General features: G+C 38.9%; 1 protein-coding gene across 1 annotated transcript in view; it reads right to left on the reverse strand.

Moving 5' to 3' along the window:
• The window catches only part of Adsl (adenylosuccinate lyase), a 49,339-nt gene that overhangs the window by 590 nt on the left and 30,487 nt on the right, over window positions 1–18,262 (reverse strand). Inside the window, exons 7-8 of the mRNA XM_067151921.2 lie at window positions 17,907–18,087; window positions 1,524–1,700 (exon numbers count right to left, since the gene is read on the reverse strand). Coding sequence (XP_067008022.2) covers window positions 1,524–1,700; window positions 17,907–18,087 — 358 coding nt within the window. The remainder of the gene's footprint in view (window positions 1–1,523; window positions 1,701–17,906; window positions 18,088–18,262) is intronic.

Here is an 18,262-nt window from a genome sequence, read left to right on the forward strand (position 1 = left end):
TGTAAAAGCTAGATGAACTATTGTTGTTGTCCAAACACGCATTAGAAGAAGTTAAATCATGGTTTAAAATAAATGGCTTTTATTTTTGTCCTTAATGAAGAGAAAACTCAAAACCTGATTTTTAACCTCAAAAATTAAGTGAATGAATTAAAGTACCGTACTGTATGTTAAATTCTTGGAGTAGGTAGGTATCTTGACTCAAAGCTGAAGTGGGAATACCATCTTAAACATATTTGTGTCAGATTATCCCGAGTAATACACCTACTCCATCATTTGAAGCATGTAGTAACTAAAGCATATGTGCGTTTGGCATATTTTGCATTATTTCCAGAGTATTTTTGGGTGTGGTCTAATATTTTTTGGCAACAGTTCACACATAGGTGATATTTTAAAGTGGCAAATGAAAGCTTTCTGCACTATTGGCTGCGTCTTCCCTTACTATCACTGTAAATCACTATTCATTGAGCTGTCTATAGTAATAACATGGTAACTGAAACTATAGAAATGAAGTAAAACTAAATACACAGAATTATTATTATTATTATTATTATTATTATTATTATTATTATTATTATTATTATTATTATTATGTGCTGAGTAGCTTCTGACCGCAACTTGGCAGGTTCAATCCTGACTCGGTCTAGATTTATTGGCATGTAAAAATACTCCTGTGGGACAAAATTCTGGAACCCTGGCATTTCCAAAAACCTTTAGAAATAGTTAGTGGGTTATTTATTTATTTATTGATTTATTGATTTATTTATTTATTTATTTATTTATTTATTTATTTATTTATTTATTTATTTATTTATTTATTTATTTATTTATTTATTTATTTATTTATTTATTTATAACTTCCAAAACTCTAAGTCTCCAGCCTGTAATCAACTTAATAAAGGAAAAATATTTTCTATATTTCCTTCCTTCCCGTTTACACTCTATCCTAGTTCCCATTCCTCCTAACACTTTCCCCACGTGTCTAACAATGGAGTGTGTTCCTCTACGAAAGCAAGACATGGACGCTAGGCATGACATACAGGAGAAGAGTTGAAGCATTTCAGTTATGGCTTTACAGAAGAATGCTGAAAACATTTTGAACAGACAGAGATAGCAACCAAGAAGTACTGAGAAGAACAGGAGAGATGCTTGATAAAGTACATGAGGAAAAGAAGGAACATTTGAATTGGGCACATAATCAAGCATGGAAGTCCTGGAAGGTTCTTTATTAGAGGAAAGAAATACAGGATTGCATAGACTGAACTACATTGGGCAACTAATGAGGGAGCTGGGCTGCCAAAATGACATGGAGCTTAGAGATTGGCAAAAGACTGCGACTCTTAGAGAACTGCTCTCAACCAACCTCAGGGTTGACAACCTTCAAAGAAGAACACAATTAATACTAATGTCTTGTAACAGATGAAGTCTAGAGACAAGCAACAATTGTAAATTTACAGTGATCATTCTACAGATTGTGTTTTCATAAGTCATAAGTGTAAGATCTCTCACAGAAAAGCATTATATACCTGCTGAGGTGCTCTGCCAACAAATGTAGATGGATTCAGTAGATCATCTAACTGAGGCAAGATGGGGGCAAAATATGATGATTTCTTGATTCTTTCCACAAGATCATTGTCCAATCCTTTCTGCTTGACCTGCGCAGCAGCTTCTTGAGACAGCACTCGGATCTCCTCATGACAATCCTGCAAACAAAATTTAAAAGAATGTAACTAAAAGTAAGTAAATTATATCAATCTGCCCTATATCTCACAAATGCTACCTTGGTTCAGTTATTTCCAATTTAGATAGCTGTCCGTGCTTCTGAGTTTAAAAGAAGAACAGCTACAGTGTATCCAGAACTAATAATAATAATAATAATAATAATAATAATAATAATAATAATAATAATAATAATAATAATAATGGCCTGATTCCACACACACTTCACAAGAGTCTGCGAGAACTGGGTCTTCCACCGAACATCTACAAAATTATGCAACATTCTGTCCTCCTGTCAACATGCAACATTGTGCGATCGTTCCTCTCGCAAGAATGAAGATCCCGTGATCTACAGTTTTGTATATACCTGTACATCAACGATGGTATTATAATGTGTAAATACTTTAATTATGTAAGGCACTTGGTGCATCCCGTGCCCCATTACTACCCATATTTCCTGTGGAGAAGTGTATTAATAATAATAATAATAATAATAATAATAATAATAATAATAATAATAATAATAATAATAATAATACTAATAATAATAATAATAATAATAATAATAATAATAGAATGTGGATTAACAGGAGAACAGTGGACCTCTACTCATTAACACGTTTGCTGCTATTGTTACACTGCTGACATTAAGCGTGAGTGCATCATGAGTCACCGATGTCTCGTACCGTATTTCGCTGGTGTGCATCACGAGGCACGTGTGACTCGTCCTATGGAACCAGCGCTCAGTTTAGTAGCAATAATCATTGAAGTTCACGAGTCACCCGTGCCTCGCGTAACACAGAACAGTGCGTTAACATCCCTTTCTACATGTCGGTAAAGGTTGGTTTACAGGAGCATAAATGCATATTTAGGTAAACAATAAATGAACAAATTTATTTACTTTATAACAAAGACACTGCATAAACATTTAAAATAAAAATTCTCTATTTGAACCCAATTGTCTATTTTTTCACTGATCTCAGAATTCCCTAAACTATTTAAACTCATGATAGTCATGATGTCACTAATGTTATAATTATACAATGGCAATTTTTATTTTGAACACATTGTATTCAATTTAAGCATTTATGAACTTTATTAAAACATCCAATGCACATGAATGGTTTGTTTGGGCATTCCTCACACTACGTTGTCACCTGCTTTGTTTTCTTGTCAGTGTCTTTCGATGTGCCACATTCTTGCTGAGCTTTATAGCAAACCACACATCATCTTCGAACTTTTTACACTGGTCCTTCCATCTTTAACAGAGTGTCTGCATGTCTCCTCCCAGGACTGATGAAAGGTTCTGTCTGTGGTCCAACCAGGCTTCTCGCGACCTTCTCTTGAAATTGCAGTAGTGGCAATTTTTTTCGCAGACGTCATGGTGTGAAGAATCCAAGCTTTGACCAAGACCATTCCAATGATAACTTCTAGGGCTACTTTCCTGTACCATTTTAAACGTTTCCATAGACCTGAATAATAGGAAGACATTTGATTGCTGAAATCGATCCCCTTTTTAGCTCCACTGTAATCAAGAACAGAGAGAGGCTTCCTGACAGGTTCAATGTCTCTGTTTTTCTTTCCAGAGTCACTATGGCTTAGCAATGTTGAAAGCATTAGAACAGGTCGCTTGTCAACCCACTTGATAACTCAAGTACCATGCTGACACATCTTACCCACCACTTCTCATGTCTTCATTTTCTGTTTCACTATCATTGCCAGTCCACGTCTATTGCTACGAAGGGTTCCACAGACAAATGTTTCATTCCTGAGAACTTCTTCTGCCAGAGGTACACTGGTGTAGAAAGTATTGGCATAGAGGATACATCCTTCATTTAGAAATTCACTTAAAAGCTTCATTACAACAGAATGAGCATGACCTATTCCGCTTTCACTCACAACGGATTTTCCTGCATAGATCTTTGTTCTAACAGTGTAGCCTTCTCTTGTATACAGTTTATACACCTTAACTCCATATTTATGAGTTTTGTTAGGAATGTACATTCTGAAAACTAAACGGTCTCTCCAAGGAACCATAGTTTCATCTATAACCATTTCTTTCCCCTTTGTAAAGGCATTCTCAAAATTTTGGGTTAATTTATCAAGGAGGGGTTGGATTCGATAAAGACGATTGCCTGTTTGATGGTTAGCTTTGTTGTCTGCGAAGTGCCAGAATCTCAAGAGAAGAAAAAGATCCTGTGGCATGTCTGTTAGGTCATCAGCCCAGAGGCTGGTTGGATCCTCAATTAGCACCACCAAAGGTTATGCGGTTATAAGGAAACCCCAAAAACCAATGGCAGCACCAAAATGAGGCGTACTAGGCAAGATGAGGAGTGAGGTAGTTTGCCATTGCTTTCCTCACTGGGTCAGAAAGTACTACTGCAGCACGACTGACCCTATGAGCAGCACCTTTCATAACACTCAGATGCACTTGTCATGCTCCGAATGTCATTACTCAGCACTACCCATACCCCCAGCAACTTCCATATTGTCACAGCCATGGATGTTGACTGGGACTTCGGTGGAAGCTACACTTTACTCTAGCCTGTGCCAAGAGATGGATGCAAAAGTACTGTATCCATCAAGAAATGACAGCAGGCAGCCTGTGGCATTACCCACCTAATAAGTCATACATTATATAAGTCATTCTTAGACCAGTATGAGTTCACGGTTGGGTGAGGAACAAGGCCCATACACATGATAATTCCCAGAAACTGTTTCATTTCCTCAGCATTAGTTTCCTTCCATCTCAAACTTCTGGACTTGCTTTCCTCATTATGATTTTGTTTAAAGTGAATGGCATATCTGTTGGTTTCCTGAACCATTATTCCTAACAGGCTGTCATCCACGAAGTGAGAGTATATATCAATGGGCTGTCCCTCTTCTAAGTGCAACTGAACCTTTGCTTCCTCATGAAAAACAGTGAAGCCTAAATCATTCTTGGTTATATCACACCAACTGCAGTCTGATTTAACTGACTGTGTTTTAACTTGTTCACTGTCACTTTCACTGAGGCTATCATTTACCTCAGTGTCAGTTCCAGAGGACACTGGTAAAGATGATGAACTTAATAAATTGGGATCCTCAAAATCACTACATTTGATATCTTCATCTCCTAAAAGATCCTCAATATCCAACTCTTCTAATGGTTTCTCTAAACGAGATCTCCTGATTCGTTATGAAGTGTCTGAACTGGAACACTCTTTGGGTAGCTGGAAATCTGCTAATGTTTCATCTGAAAAAATTCACATATATTCTTTAGCTTTCTATGCTCATAGTTGAGAATAAGATGATGAAATCTGCACATAAGTAACGTACTTACCGTGATGCTGCGTAGAAAAGGTGCCCAATTGTAAATCCTGTATTTAATTCACACGATGACAAGGATACTCCACGCTGTCACAACAGATTGCTGCCAGTCTATATTGGTGGGTACAGCACGATAATACTCAATCAACAATGTATTGTCCACCGCAGTTGAGCGGGACGTCTAGTAAAAATGCAAGGCATTAGTAACTCGTATAGTAAATAGTAAAAGCTGTATTACATACATGCATCAAAGTAACCCGTGTCTCGTGGTATAAGGTAGTTGTTAACTGTACACCTATGCCATAGAACATCATAGATACCATCTGAGACTCACTGTCTTACTGCTATACAAAGTTATCACTGTAGCAGCATAGGAATAAAATGTGTATTTTATCCAGCACCATTAGTGCTGTACAAGTCACATGTGACTCGCAAAGCAGTGAACATGTTAACTGACAAGTTCATTGATGCTGTACGCAGGAGATGCCTTAAATTCTATGGCCATATCTATAGAATGGACAGCGACAGACTCACCAAAACATTATTTAAAGCAATCAACTCAAAGAAGGTCAAAATAAACTGGCTAGAAGAAACTAAGGCGGAACTCCAAGAAATGAATGTCACGGATGACATCATAGAAGATTGTGGAGCCTTTAGTACAACAGTAGCCAAGCACGAATTTGTGGAGAAACCTAAAGAGGAAACTGGCAGGAAATGGTGGTCCACAGGATGCAAGATGCAACACAGTGCTTTCATGAAGAGATTTTGGGAGGATAAGAAGGCGAAAACGCCTTTGGGTGTGGCGAGCCCATCGTAACATTAGCCTATATGGAAAAAGTAGATATGGTGCCTCGGAAAAGTGACGTGCAGCTCTTCGGGTGTTGAGGGAAATGTGAGAAGTGGGCAACCAGCACCAGACTACATCAAGATTGCGACAGCAAATGTCCTGACATTGACGGGAAAGACAGAAGAACTGTTTGACTTCATGAAAGAAAAAGATATAGCCATACTTGGACTGTGTGAGACCAAGAAGAGAGGTACGGGAGAGATTCCTCTGAAAGAAGGATACAGGCTGTATGACAGCAGAGGACCTGAGGCAAAAAATGAAGTGGCCATCATACTTAGACAAGAAATCCAAGAATATGTGCAATATACAAAATGCGTCAGCAATAGCATGATGGTGATGAGACTCCATTTTGAAAATGGCATGAAAGATCTATTTCGGTTGTATGCCCCACAAATGGGTCGCATAGATGAACATCTAAGAGAACTTTTTAGAAGAAGTGGAGAGACAGATAGATGGGAGATCTAAATGCACAAGTTGGAATGGAATGACAAGGAAAGGAAGATGTTGTAAGGCCCTTTGGATAGGGAAATGTAAATCCAGAAGGCGATGGATTTTTGTATAAGGAACCAAATGATTGTTGGAAACAGCTGGTTTAGGAAGAAGAACAGTCAGAAAATTACAAGGTACGGTTGGGGAGACAGACAAACAAAGACCATGATTGATTATATAATCGTAGAGAAAGAACACCGGAACAACCTTTTAGATGTTACAGCCATGCCTGAAGAAGCCTTTGGTGAAGATCATAGAGTTGTGATAGGAAAATTGAAAGTGGAAAATAATACCCTTGGTACCCAGGACAGAGATGGGAAATGTTGAAGATGAATGGAAAAGATTTAAGGAAGCACTGGTTGGATGTGCGGAAAAGGTATGCGGTAGAACATCAGGAAATGTGAGACAAACTGGTGGAATGATAGGGTAAAGATTAAAGTGAAGGAAAAGAAAATGGCATGGAAAGCATGGAAAGCATGGAAAACATCTAAGACTGAAGGAAGTAGCAGAAAATATGTGGAGGCAAAGAATTTGACTAAGAAAGTTTTTTTTGCTAATTGTTTTACGTCGCACCAACACAGATAGGTTTTATGGCGACGATGGGATAGGATAGGCCTAGGAATGGGAAGGAAGCGGCCGTGGCCTTAATTAATGTACAGCCTGATGTGAAAACGGGAAACCACGGAAAACCATCTTCAGGGCTGCCGGCAGTGGGGTTCGAACCCACTATCTCCCGATTACTGGATACTGGCCGCACTTAAGCGACTGCAGCTATCGAGCTCGGTTTGACTAAGAAAGTAGTGGAGGAAGAAAAGAGGAAAAGCTGGGCCTTATTCACACAGAAATTGAGAGATGATATGCAGGGCAGCATGAAATTACTCTATGGTATTTTAAAGAAACAAAAAGACAGATCAATTAAACACCAGATTTGTGAAGGATGAAGGCGGCATAATATTAACAAAGCCAGAGAAAATAAGAAATAGAGGGAGAGAGTATTTTCAGAAGTTGCTGAACATGAGAACTAATGACAGTCATTCAATGGACGACCAGGAAAGGCAATTAGTTGATGAAGAAATGGATAAAGAAATTACAATGAATAAATTGAAATGGCAGTAAGAAAGATGAAGAATGGAAAAACTGCTGGAATAGATGAAATTTCAGTGGAGATGATAAAGGCAGCTGGAGCTATAGGCCTGCAGTGGACATATTGTGTTCTCAGGATAATCTGGGAGAATAAGGAGGTCCCTGAGGATTGGCAAAAAGGAATAATCATCCCAATTTTCAAGAAAGGCAATAAGATAATGGAGAGGATACTGGAAAGTAGGATAAGGTTGAGGGTTGAAAATCAAATACAGGAAAATCAGTTTGGTTTCGGAAGTGGAAGGTCAACAATAGAGCCTATCTTCATTATGAGACAACTATGGAAAAGCAATGGGAGTATGCGAATGATACGGTGATGACATTCATTGACATTGAAAAGGCATATGACAGTGTCCCCAGGACTTAAGTTTGGGACAGTCTGGTGCAGAAAGGAATTGGACAGGGATTAATAAAAGTGATCACGGCAATGTACAAGGAATGTTATAGTTGCATGCAAACATAAGTTGGCAGGACAAGTTGCTTCAAAATCACTAGTGGGCTGAGACAGGGAAGTGTTCTATCACCAATCCTGTTTACAACAGTAATGGATGACGTCATGAGAACAGCAAAAGCAACGTATGGAGGAAGAGAAATGAACATCATGTTATTTGCAGATGATATTGTGATTTATGACTAGAGGGGAGAAAGAAGGGAAAGGTCAGATTAGACTTGCAGACGAGCCCCTGGAAGTAGTGGAGACATTCAAATACCTGGGGAGTGAATTAATGGAGAATGCTTGACTGGATGCTGAGATTAGTAAGAGGATTCAAGCTGGAAGCTTCATGTGTAAGAAACATGTTATGGGACAAAGATGTGCCAATGGAAGTAAAGGATACTATGTACACGATGTATTACGTGCCCATAACAACTTACGGAGCAGAAACTTGGACAGTGACAAAGAAGGACGAGAGTCTAATACAGGCAGCCAAAATGAAATTCTTGAGGAGTATGATACAGAAGAGTAAAAAGACAGGAATGAGAAATTCTGGAAAGAAATTGGAGTGGAAAAAATGAATGATAGAATAGAGAAGAGCCGACTAAGATGGTTTGGGCACACAAAACGAATGAGTGATGAAAGAATGCCAAAAAAGGTGATAGAAATGCAAATGTAGGAAGGAGAGGCCGCGGACGACCATGACTGAGATGGAAGGACACAATCCAACACAATACTATAGAAAGAAACCTGGACTGGGATACAGTGTTGGAGGAGGAGTGGTGGAAAGACTGAAGAAAGTGGAGAGGAACCATATATTCCCCTACCCGGTTACAGCTGGATAAAGGGAAATGATGCTGCTGCTGCTGCTGCTGCTGCTGATGATGATGATGATGATGATGATGATGATGATGATGATGATGATGATGAAGGCGAAAACAATCAGACCAATGAACAAGTTCAAATGCGCTCTTAGAATGGGCATAACGAAGATGGAATAATAGTGCCGGGCGAGTTGGCCGTGCAGTTAGGTGGGCGCAGCTGTGACCTTGTACCTAGGAGATAGTGGGTTTGAACCCCACTGTTGGCAGCCCTGAAGATAGTTTTCCATGGTTTCCCCATTATCATCTGAAAATAACATGATGTTCATTTCTCTTCCTCCATATGTTGCTTTTGATGTTCTCATGATGTCATCCATTACTACTGTAAAAAGGATTGGCAATAGAACACTTCCCTGTCTCAGCCCACCTTAATTAAGACCATGGCCACTTCCTTCCCACTCCTAGCCCTTTCCTATCCCATCATTGCCATAAGACTTATCTGTGTCGGTGTGACGTAAATAAATTAGTAAAAAGAAAAGTTAAACATTTATGTTTGACTAACGCTAACCTAGTGCAGCCTCTGTAAGGCAGGCCCTCTGATGAGGGTCACCACTGATCCGCATTCAGGGCTGTCACCCAGGTGGCAGATTCCTTTTCAATTGCTTACATAGTCCTTTCTTAAATGATTTCAAAGAAGTGTAATGAAAACTGTGTATTGTATGTCGGAGGATAGTGTTGAGCCACTTGTAGGAATGTTGACGACAGCACAAACACATAGTCTCAGTTCAAAGGGAATTAGTTGTTCGAGATTAAATTCCCTTGACCTGGCTGGGAATTGAACCCAGGCCCCCGAGGGCCAAAAGTCAAGACTGCAACCACTCAGCCATCGAGCAGGATAATGTATTGATGAATATGTCAAATTTGTGGAAGAACTGTTCTAACTTACTATCAACTTATCACTAAAGATGAGTTAGTACAGAGTCTGGTATTTACAACATTTTCTCTATGGAGCCAAAACGTGAACACTCTGTTCTAAGGACCTCAAGAAATCACATTCTTTTGTAATACAGTATTGGCAAAGATAATTATGCATACCTAGGAGAGCATTTCACACCAATGACTCCATTGTTAACCAGCTCAACTACAGAATTAAACTATCATCAGTGTGAAAACAAATTTTACAATTACTTTGAAATACTATGTGATATGGGAAAAAAGCTTAGAAAAAACAATCATCCTTTGACTCCTGGGAAAAGAGATTGACGACAAGATGCCACTCTTTGGTCAAACGTTAAGAAGAATGTCAATGGACACTGTTGCAGCATGCTTGGCCAAGGACTGGAAGAGAGCGCAGCTGTGAGCTCGCATCCGGGAGATAGTGGGTTCGAATCCTACTGTCGGCAACCCTGAAGATGGTTTTCCGTGGTTTCCCATTTTCACACCAGGCAAATGATGGGGCTGTACCTTAATTAAGGCCACGGCTGCTTCCTTCCCATTCCTAGGCCTTTCCCGCCCCATCGTCGCCATAAAACCTACCGGTGTCGGTGCGACGTAAAGTAAAATAATATAGACTGGAAGAGATAAAGAAGACTGAACACTAGCCTTCCTATGAGATCACAATCCTTGGAATTAAGGGAACAATAAGAGAGAGAGAATGTGCGTTACCGTACTATGATGTCTGTGAAAGTTGAAGTTTTTACAGAAATATTATTTGTGCTGTGGGAGTCACAAAGTAGTGAACATTAAATGAAGTGGAACATAAGATATTCACCATGTAAGAAAATACTTAATGCTACTTTCCATTGTTGAGAAGCACATCTGATAATTGTGGAGTAGCTGCAGCTCATCGGAGTGTTAGAGAAAGTGTGATTAAATGAGGTTTTTTTCCTGGACAGTAAATTCTTTAGAGTATCATAGCTGTAATAATTTTTGGAGTTAAAAAAGTACATTTAGTACAGTTTTGAATTTCTTTTGAAATACAGTATGTGCCTATATGTGTAATTTCAAGATGGTCACAACTCCAAATTTTTATCAAACAATTTTCTTGTACTGTCGATATCAGGACCAGGGGTTCTGAATTTAGGAGCATGGGTTGATGACCACAGTTACCCTAGCTGAGCCTGACATTGCTTTCACTTATGCCAGGCTCCTCACTTTCAACTTTCCTATCTATTCTCCCTTGCTCAACTCTTGTTCTTTTCCAACTCTGATGGTGTTAGGTTTGCCAGACCTAGAGAGTCTTTTATTGTCAAGCACTTTGTGCCTGCCTGGTGGCTATGATCGTCAAGGTGTCAAATCTGTATGATCTGATACCAACACAGTAGTCACAGAATTCTCTGCATTCAGGGCATGACAAATCCCAGATGCAAGACCAACCCTGATGTTTAAAATTAGTGGGTTACAGCTAGTTACAACAAATTTCCCTCAATTTAGCACAAATCAGGCATACAGAAGACATTTTATGATGACAAAGAAAAAATCCACATTTGAAGGCACTAGTTTAAAAATCTTAACTTACTACATCGGTTTCTTGGGAGAAAACACATCCTAAATACTTGAAATTATATACCTGTTCCAGCTTTGTATCACCAATCCGACATTCAATTCTGTTGAATTTCTTACCTACTGACATCAATTTAGTCTTCGAGAGGCTAATTTTCATACCATACTCATTGCACTTATTTTCAAGTTCCAAGATATTAGACTGCAGGCTTTCGGCACAATCTGCCATTAAGATCAAGTCGTCAGCATAGGCCAGACTGCTTCCAGCCAAATGAATCCCTCCCTGCCATTTTATACCTTTCAGTATATGATCCATGTAAACTACGAACAACAAAGGTGAAAGATTACAGCCTTGTTTAACCTCTGTAAGTACCCTGAACCAAGAACACATTCTACCATCAACTTTCACTGCAGCCCAATTGTCAATATAAATGCCCTGATTGATTTTAATAATCTACCCTTAATCCCATAGTCTGCCAGTATGGGGAATATCTTGTCTCTCGGTACCCTGTCATATGCTTTCTCTAGATCTATGAAACATAAACACAACTGTCTATTCCTCTCGTAGCATTTTTCAATTACCTGGCGCGTACTGAAAATTGAATCCTGACAGCCCCTCTGTGGTCTGAAACCACACTGGTTTTCATCCAACTTCCTCTCAACCACTGATCGCACCCTCCCTTCCAAGATGCCAGTGAATACTTTGCCTGGTATACTAATCAATGAGATACCTCGATAGTTGTTGCAATCCTTCCCATTCCCTTGCTTATAGATAGCTGCAATTACTACTTTTGTCAAATCTGAAGGTACCTTACCAACACTCCGTGCTAATCTTACTACTCTATGTAGCCATTTCATCCCTTCACCATGTCAGGTTTAAATTCATCTATCCCTGCTGCTTTATGACAATGGTGTTTATTTACCATCTTTTCCACTTCCTCAAGCATAATATCACCAACATCATTTTCCTCCTCCCCATGAGCTCCGTTGTTTGCAACACCACCATGAAGATTTCCTTTTACGATGAGAAGATTTTCAAAATATTCCCTCCACCTGTCCAGTGATTCCCTGGGATCTATTATGAGTTCACCTGAATTACCCACAACACTGTTCATTTCCTTTCTCCCTCCCTTCCTACGATTCTTTATTACTGTCCAGAAAGGTTTCTCTGCTGCTTGACCTGGCCTTTCCAGGTTATTACCAAAATCTTCCCACGACTTCTTTTTGGATTCAATAACTATTTGTTTTGCTCCGTTTCTTTCATCTACATACGATTCCTTGCCTGCATCAGGCCTTGTTTGGAGCCTTTTATGATAAGCTTTCGTTTCAGGCTTACAAGCCAAGATGTTCACTTTTTCCCATTGTTACACACAGTTGTTCCTAGGCATTCCCTTGCTGTTTCTACTATACTGTACGCCACCCATTCTCCTTCTATATTCTGAACCTGCTTACTGTCCACTGTTCGGAACTTCTCACTAATTATATCCATGTACTTCTGTCTAATTTCCTCATCTTGGAGATTTTCTACCCTTATTCGTTTGCAGACAGATTTCACTTTCTCTACCCTAGGCCTAGAGATACTTAGTTCACTAAAGATCAGACAGTGGTCTGTATCATCGAAAAATCCCCGGAAAACTCGTACATTCCTAACAGATTTCCTGAATTCAAAGTCAGTTAAGATATAGTCTATTATGGTTTGGTACCTGTACCCTCCCATGTGTAGTGGTGAATAGCCTTACGCTTGAAGAATGTATTTGTAACTGCTATACCCATACTAAGGGGCAAAAGATCTTTCTAGGTCGACGCCATGAAAAAAAAAAAAAATGAAAAAAAAAACTAGCACAGATGTCCACCAAACACTTCCCATTCCTATTAGCTTCCATATCTTACCCGCATTTACCAATCACCCTTTCATATCCTTCAGTTCTATTTCCAACTCTCGCATTGAAATTGCCCATTAGCACTATCCTATCCTTGCTGTTGACCCTGACCACGATGTCACTCAATGCTTCATAAAACTTGTCAATTTCATCCTCATTTACATCCTCACATGGTGAATACACTGAGACAATTCTAGTCCTAATTCCTCCAACTGACGAATCTACCCACAACATTCGTTCATTTACATGCTTAACAGAAACTATGTTGTATGCAATAGTATTCCTGATGAACAGCCCTACCTCAGATTCTGCCCTTCCTTTTTTAACACTCGTCAAGTACACTTTATAATCTCCTATCTCCTCCTTGTTATCTCTCGTCACCCAAATATCACTTACTCCTATAACATCCAGACGCATCCTCTTTGCTGACTCAGCCAGTTCTACTTTCTTTCTTCCATAAGCCCCATTAATATTGACAGCTCCTCATCGAATTCTATTTTGTTGTTGTTTCCAAGGAGTCCCTCGCCTGTCAAATGGGAGTGAGACTCCATTACTCCCATAGGTCCGAGGCTTGTTAAAAATGTTCTGAGCTTAGTAAATTCATAAAGCAGGATGCTACCCGACTTACACATAGTCCAAGTGAGGATCTCTCCTCTAACGGGTTAGGGACCACCGGTGAATTGTGTAGCACAGGGAGCACAAGGAGGTCCAAGACTCAGAATATGTCCAAGATGCCCACTCCCATTCCATAGCAACTGGTATCACGACTCTCAGGACCACTTACTAGGCCGCTCAGCCATTGCCCGTGGTTCACGAACTAGGACGTGACCACAGATACCTACACCATGGACGGCAACTAACTAACTAACTAAATAAATAAATTAATGAATGAATGTATTAATTAATTAATTGTAGATACCAGTATTTCAACTTAGGTGACAGATTTGTAGTTTTTGAAAAGTATATTAACATTTGAAGAAAAGGTCGCAAGGGAAAAAGTTAGGACGCTTTTAAGATATCTAGACAGTTGACACAAAGATGTGCTATTTTCCATGGTGGAAAGCCTATCTCAATATAGATAATGATCAAGATTCTCCAGGAATTTGTGGTAGAAGAAAGAAATATTAGGCTCTGCAGGTTGAAATGAAAAAAGAAAAGAAAACTATGGCAACAGGTAAGAATGTACAATAATGATGTGTCACATCATATGTAAAGTCTCAGAAAATGGCTGACTAAAAGAAATTCTTTGTGTTTTTATTATCACTTGAATATATGTTATCAATATCAACATGTTGAAAGAATCCAGAGATTAGGTATTGAACAATTATTTGTATGGTGCTAGTGGAGGAAATGACCTGTCAAGGTGTTTTTTTAAAGCAACAAGCTTGCAGTTTTATGTGACGGGTCCTCTAGTTTTAGGTGGAATCCAAACCACAGGGACATGACTTTTCATTTAAAAATTCTCATAAGTTTTACTTTCAGCTTCTTGTGTTGTATTATGTCATATGATCACACAAATTTTAAATTCATACCAAATCCATCTTTTTCTTTAACACGAGCATATGGCAGAGAATGAAAAGATTAATGAGCAAACATCAAAGCCCACTCCAACCAAAAATGTTCAATGTTGTGGACCTTAGTTGGCCAATTTGAAATAATAATAATAATAATAATAATAATAATAATAATAATAATAATAATAATAATAATAATAATAATAATAATAATAATAATAATAATAATAATAATAATAATAATAATAAGAAGAAGAAGAAGAAGAAGAAGAAGAATAAGAAGAAGAAGCATATGGTTTTTCAATGCACTGAATGCCACAAAAGTACTAGACACTAACTACCTAACCCCATGGCACTACAGCCCTGAAGGGCCTTGGCCTACCAAGCGACTGCTGCTCAGCCTGAAGGCCTGCAGATTACGAGGTGTTGTGTGGTCAGCACGACAAATCCTCTCTGCTGTTATTCTCGGCTTTCTAGACCAGAGCTGTTACCTCACCATCAGACAGCTCCTCAATTCTAATCATGTAGGCTGAGTGGACCTCGAACCAGCCCTCAGATCCAGGTAAAAATCCCTGACTTGGCCGGGAATCGAACCTGGGACCTCCGGGTCAGAGGCAGGCACGCCACCCCTACACCATGGGGCTGGCTAGTACTAGACACTACAACCTAAAATTCTCACTCACTCACTCACTCACTCTCAAGTGATGTGCTGAACAGTTTGTCTATGAGCCCTGTATTTACACTATGAAGAAGAAGAATTACTACTAATCAACACTACTATTTCTACTACGATACTACATCAAGTTTTAAGAAGCGCTATAAATTAAGCACATAGTGTTGCAAGACTATTCTATTTTATAATTATTTGTTCTTTTTTTTAAAATCCACTTTATATCATAAGTGAGCAAACCAGCTTGCATATGTTTTTATCAGTTTATGGCATAAGACTCACAAGTCTTTGACTTGTTGAAAATACGAACTTAAAGACAGTATATTTTTAACACAGTTTCATGTTGTTATTATGGTTTTAAATTGTGATGAATTTGACATTGATAAACTTACATGATTGTCAATTTTTCTACAAACTTCTATCAGCTGATGATGATGCAGTGGGGCATCAAAACTAGTACTGATTGAAATATATGTTGTAATTACATCTACGCAACAATTTTTATGTATTGAATAAGGTGGACCCAAAATTATAATAAAAGTTGTAATCTTGTTTCAATACGGACAGACAATGAAGTTTATTAATTTATTTGCTTAATGTCTTTCAAAATTGGGAGAATTTGTTACTAATAATAATAATAATAATAATTTAAAAATTGACCTGCAGGAGTTTTTTGATGTGCCATTAAATCTACTGAGAGAAGGCTGACGTATTTGAGTAACTTCAAATCCCACTGGATTGAGCTGGGACTAAACCTGTCAAATTCAGCTCACTATCTGAGCCCAGCTAACCAAATTCTACGAGGCAAATTAAATCCAGGGAGTCCTTGTCACCACAAAATTCTGGAGGTGAAAATCTTATCCAATCATGGAACCATGGGTTGTTAAAGTTGAAATTACTGGTTGTAAGATACACAGTTGACTGAAGTAGAGTATGCGTCAAATGTTGGTTATAAAGTATCTTATGATAATCTCAAAATAGAGTGCTGCATCTTCAGAGATGAGGTGGAGGGATGTGGCTTAAGAAGGGAAGCCTCTAAACTGTGCTTTTTTTGACAGTTCCAGTGATCAAGCACATGGTCTCTTTCAGTTGAGCATTGTTCATTTTCATATGAGGACTGTTTAACCACAATGGGGCACCATACTCAAGACACAAGTCCAAGGGCCAACAAGTAGAAAGAAACTTTCGTATTTGAACCTCATGTAATTCTATGTAGCTTGCAGAGAAGATTATTCCGTGTCTTGAGTTTAGCACCAGAATTTCAAAGATGACCGGGCAAGTTGGCCGTGCGTGTAGAGGCGCGCGGCTGTGAGCTTGCATCTGGGAGATAGTAGGTTCGAATCCCACTATCGGCAGCCCTGAAAGTGGTTTTCCGTGGTTTCCCATTTTCACACCAGGCAAATGCTGGGGTTGTACCTTAATTAAGGCCACGGCCGCTTCCTTCCAATTCCTAGGCCTTTCCTATCCCATCGTCGCCATAAGACCTATCTGTGTCGGTGCGACGTAAAGCCCCTAGCAAAAAAAAAAAAAAAAAAAAAATTTCAAAGATGTTTTTAAAAAGACAGTGTTCTGTTACGTGTAACGTGTAACACCCAGGTACTTAGGAAATCTATTGGCCTGTAGATGCTTGTTGTTATTGAAGTAAACAGTAAAGTTCCTTTTAGCTGTTCAGTTGTTTTAATTTCTTATTATTACACATAAACCAAAAGTGTAGAGCACTCATAATGATCCAAACCCAAACCCCATGGTGCAGCAACCCCAAAGCCTACCAAGCAACTGCTACTAAGCCTGAAGGTCTGCAGATTATGAGGCGTCATATGGTTGGCACAACAAATCCTCTCGGCCATTATTCTTGGCTTTCTAGACCGGGGCTGCTATCTCACCATTAAATAGCTCCTGAACTGTAATCCCGTAGGCTGAGTAGACCCTCAGGTCCAGATAAAAATCCCTGACCTGGTCAGGAATTGAACTTGGGGCCTCCGTGTAAGAGGTTGGCAGGCTACCTCTACACCACATGGCTGGCTGAAAGGGAATTGAGAATGGCGCTCCCAAGTGGTCATCCATCCAAGTATTTACCATGCCAAATGTTGCTTAACTGTGGTGATTAGACGAGAACCAGTGTATTCAACATGGTATGGCTGACAGCACTCATTTGATTATTTTAATAATAATAATAATAATAATAATAATAATGGTGTGTAGTCTCCAGAGAGGCCTAGTGCAGGTCGTCCTTTGAAATAAACTTGAAAGATCTGGATAGAATCCAATGTTGAAAATGTCAAGCCAATCCCCAAGCCACAGGAAATAACCAATGAAGGTTAAAATATCCGACCAAGCCATGAATTGAGCCCAGGACCCATTAGACCAAAGGCCAGGCTGCTAACCAGATGGCCATGGAGCCAGACGCAACGTTTGATCATCCAATATAGTTGTAATGAAAGATGACTGATCCTTCACTTCACATTTTTTTTTCTAATTCATATTTTAAAGTTTTATAGTTTTATTCCCTCTTATAGAAAGATATAATATTTTATCTTTAACTTGAAACATTTATGAAATGAGATGTCAGAAATAGAATCTCTCACCTGTCGGTTGCCACCAGCTTTAACCATAGCCATAATGATATTCACAGTTGACATGAACGGTAATTCTTGTTGGATATGACGTTCAATTACTTTGGGATACACTACAATTCCTTCACACACATTCTGCAGTGTTAGTAGCACACTATCTGCAGACAAGAATGCTTCAGCTAGAGTGATCCTCCTGCAAAAAAAAAAAATGTATTCATGAATACAATACCTTCAGAAACTGAAAGCACGAAATGTAATGTTTCTCTTGAAAGCCAAGAGATAGAATTTTGACAGGTGAAACCAAACGTGAAGATGTAAGTACTTCTTCATGCTGATATGAATGAGATGGCACAATAGCGACTTTACCA

The sequence above is a fragment of the Anabrus simplex genome, chromosome 7 (genome assembly GCF_040414725.1).
Source record: "Anabrus simplex isolate iqAnaSimp1 chromosome 7, ASM4041472v1, whole genome shotgun sequence".
NCBI lineage: Eukaryota > Metazoa > Arthropoda > Insecta > Orthoptera > Tettigoniidae > Anabrus > Anabrus simplex.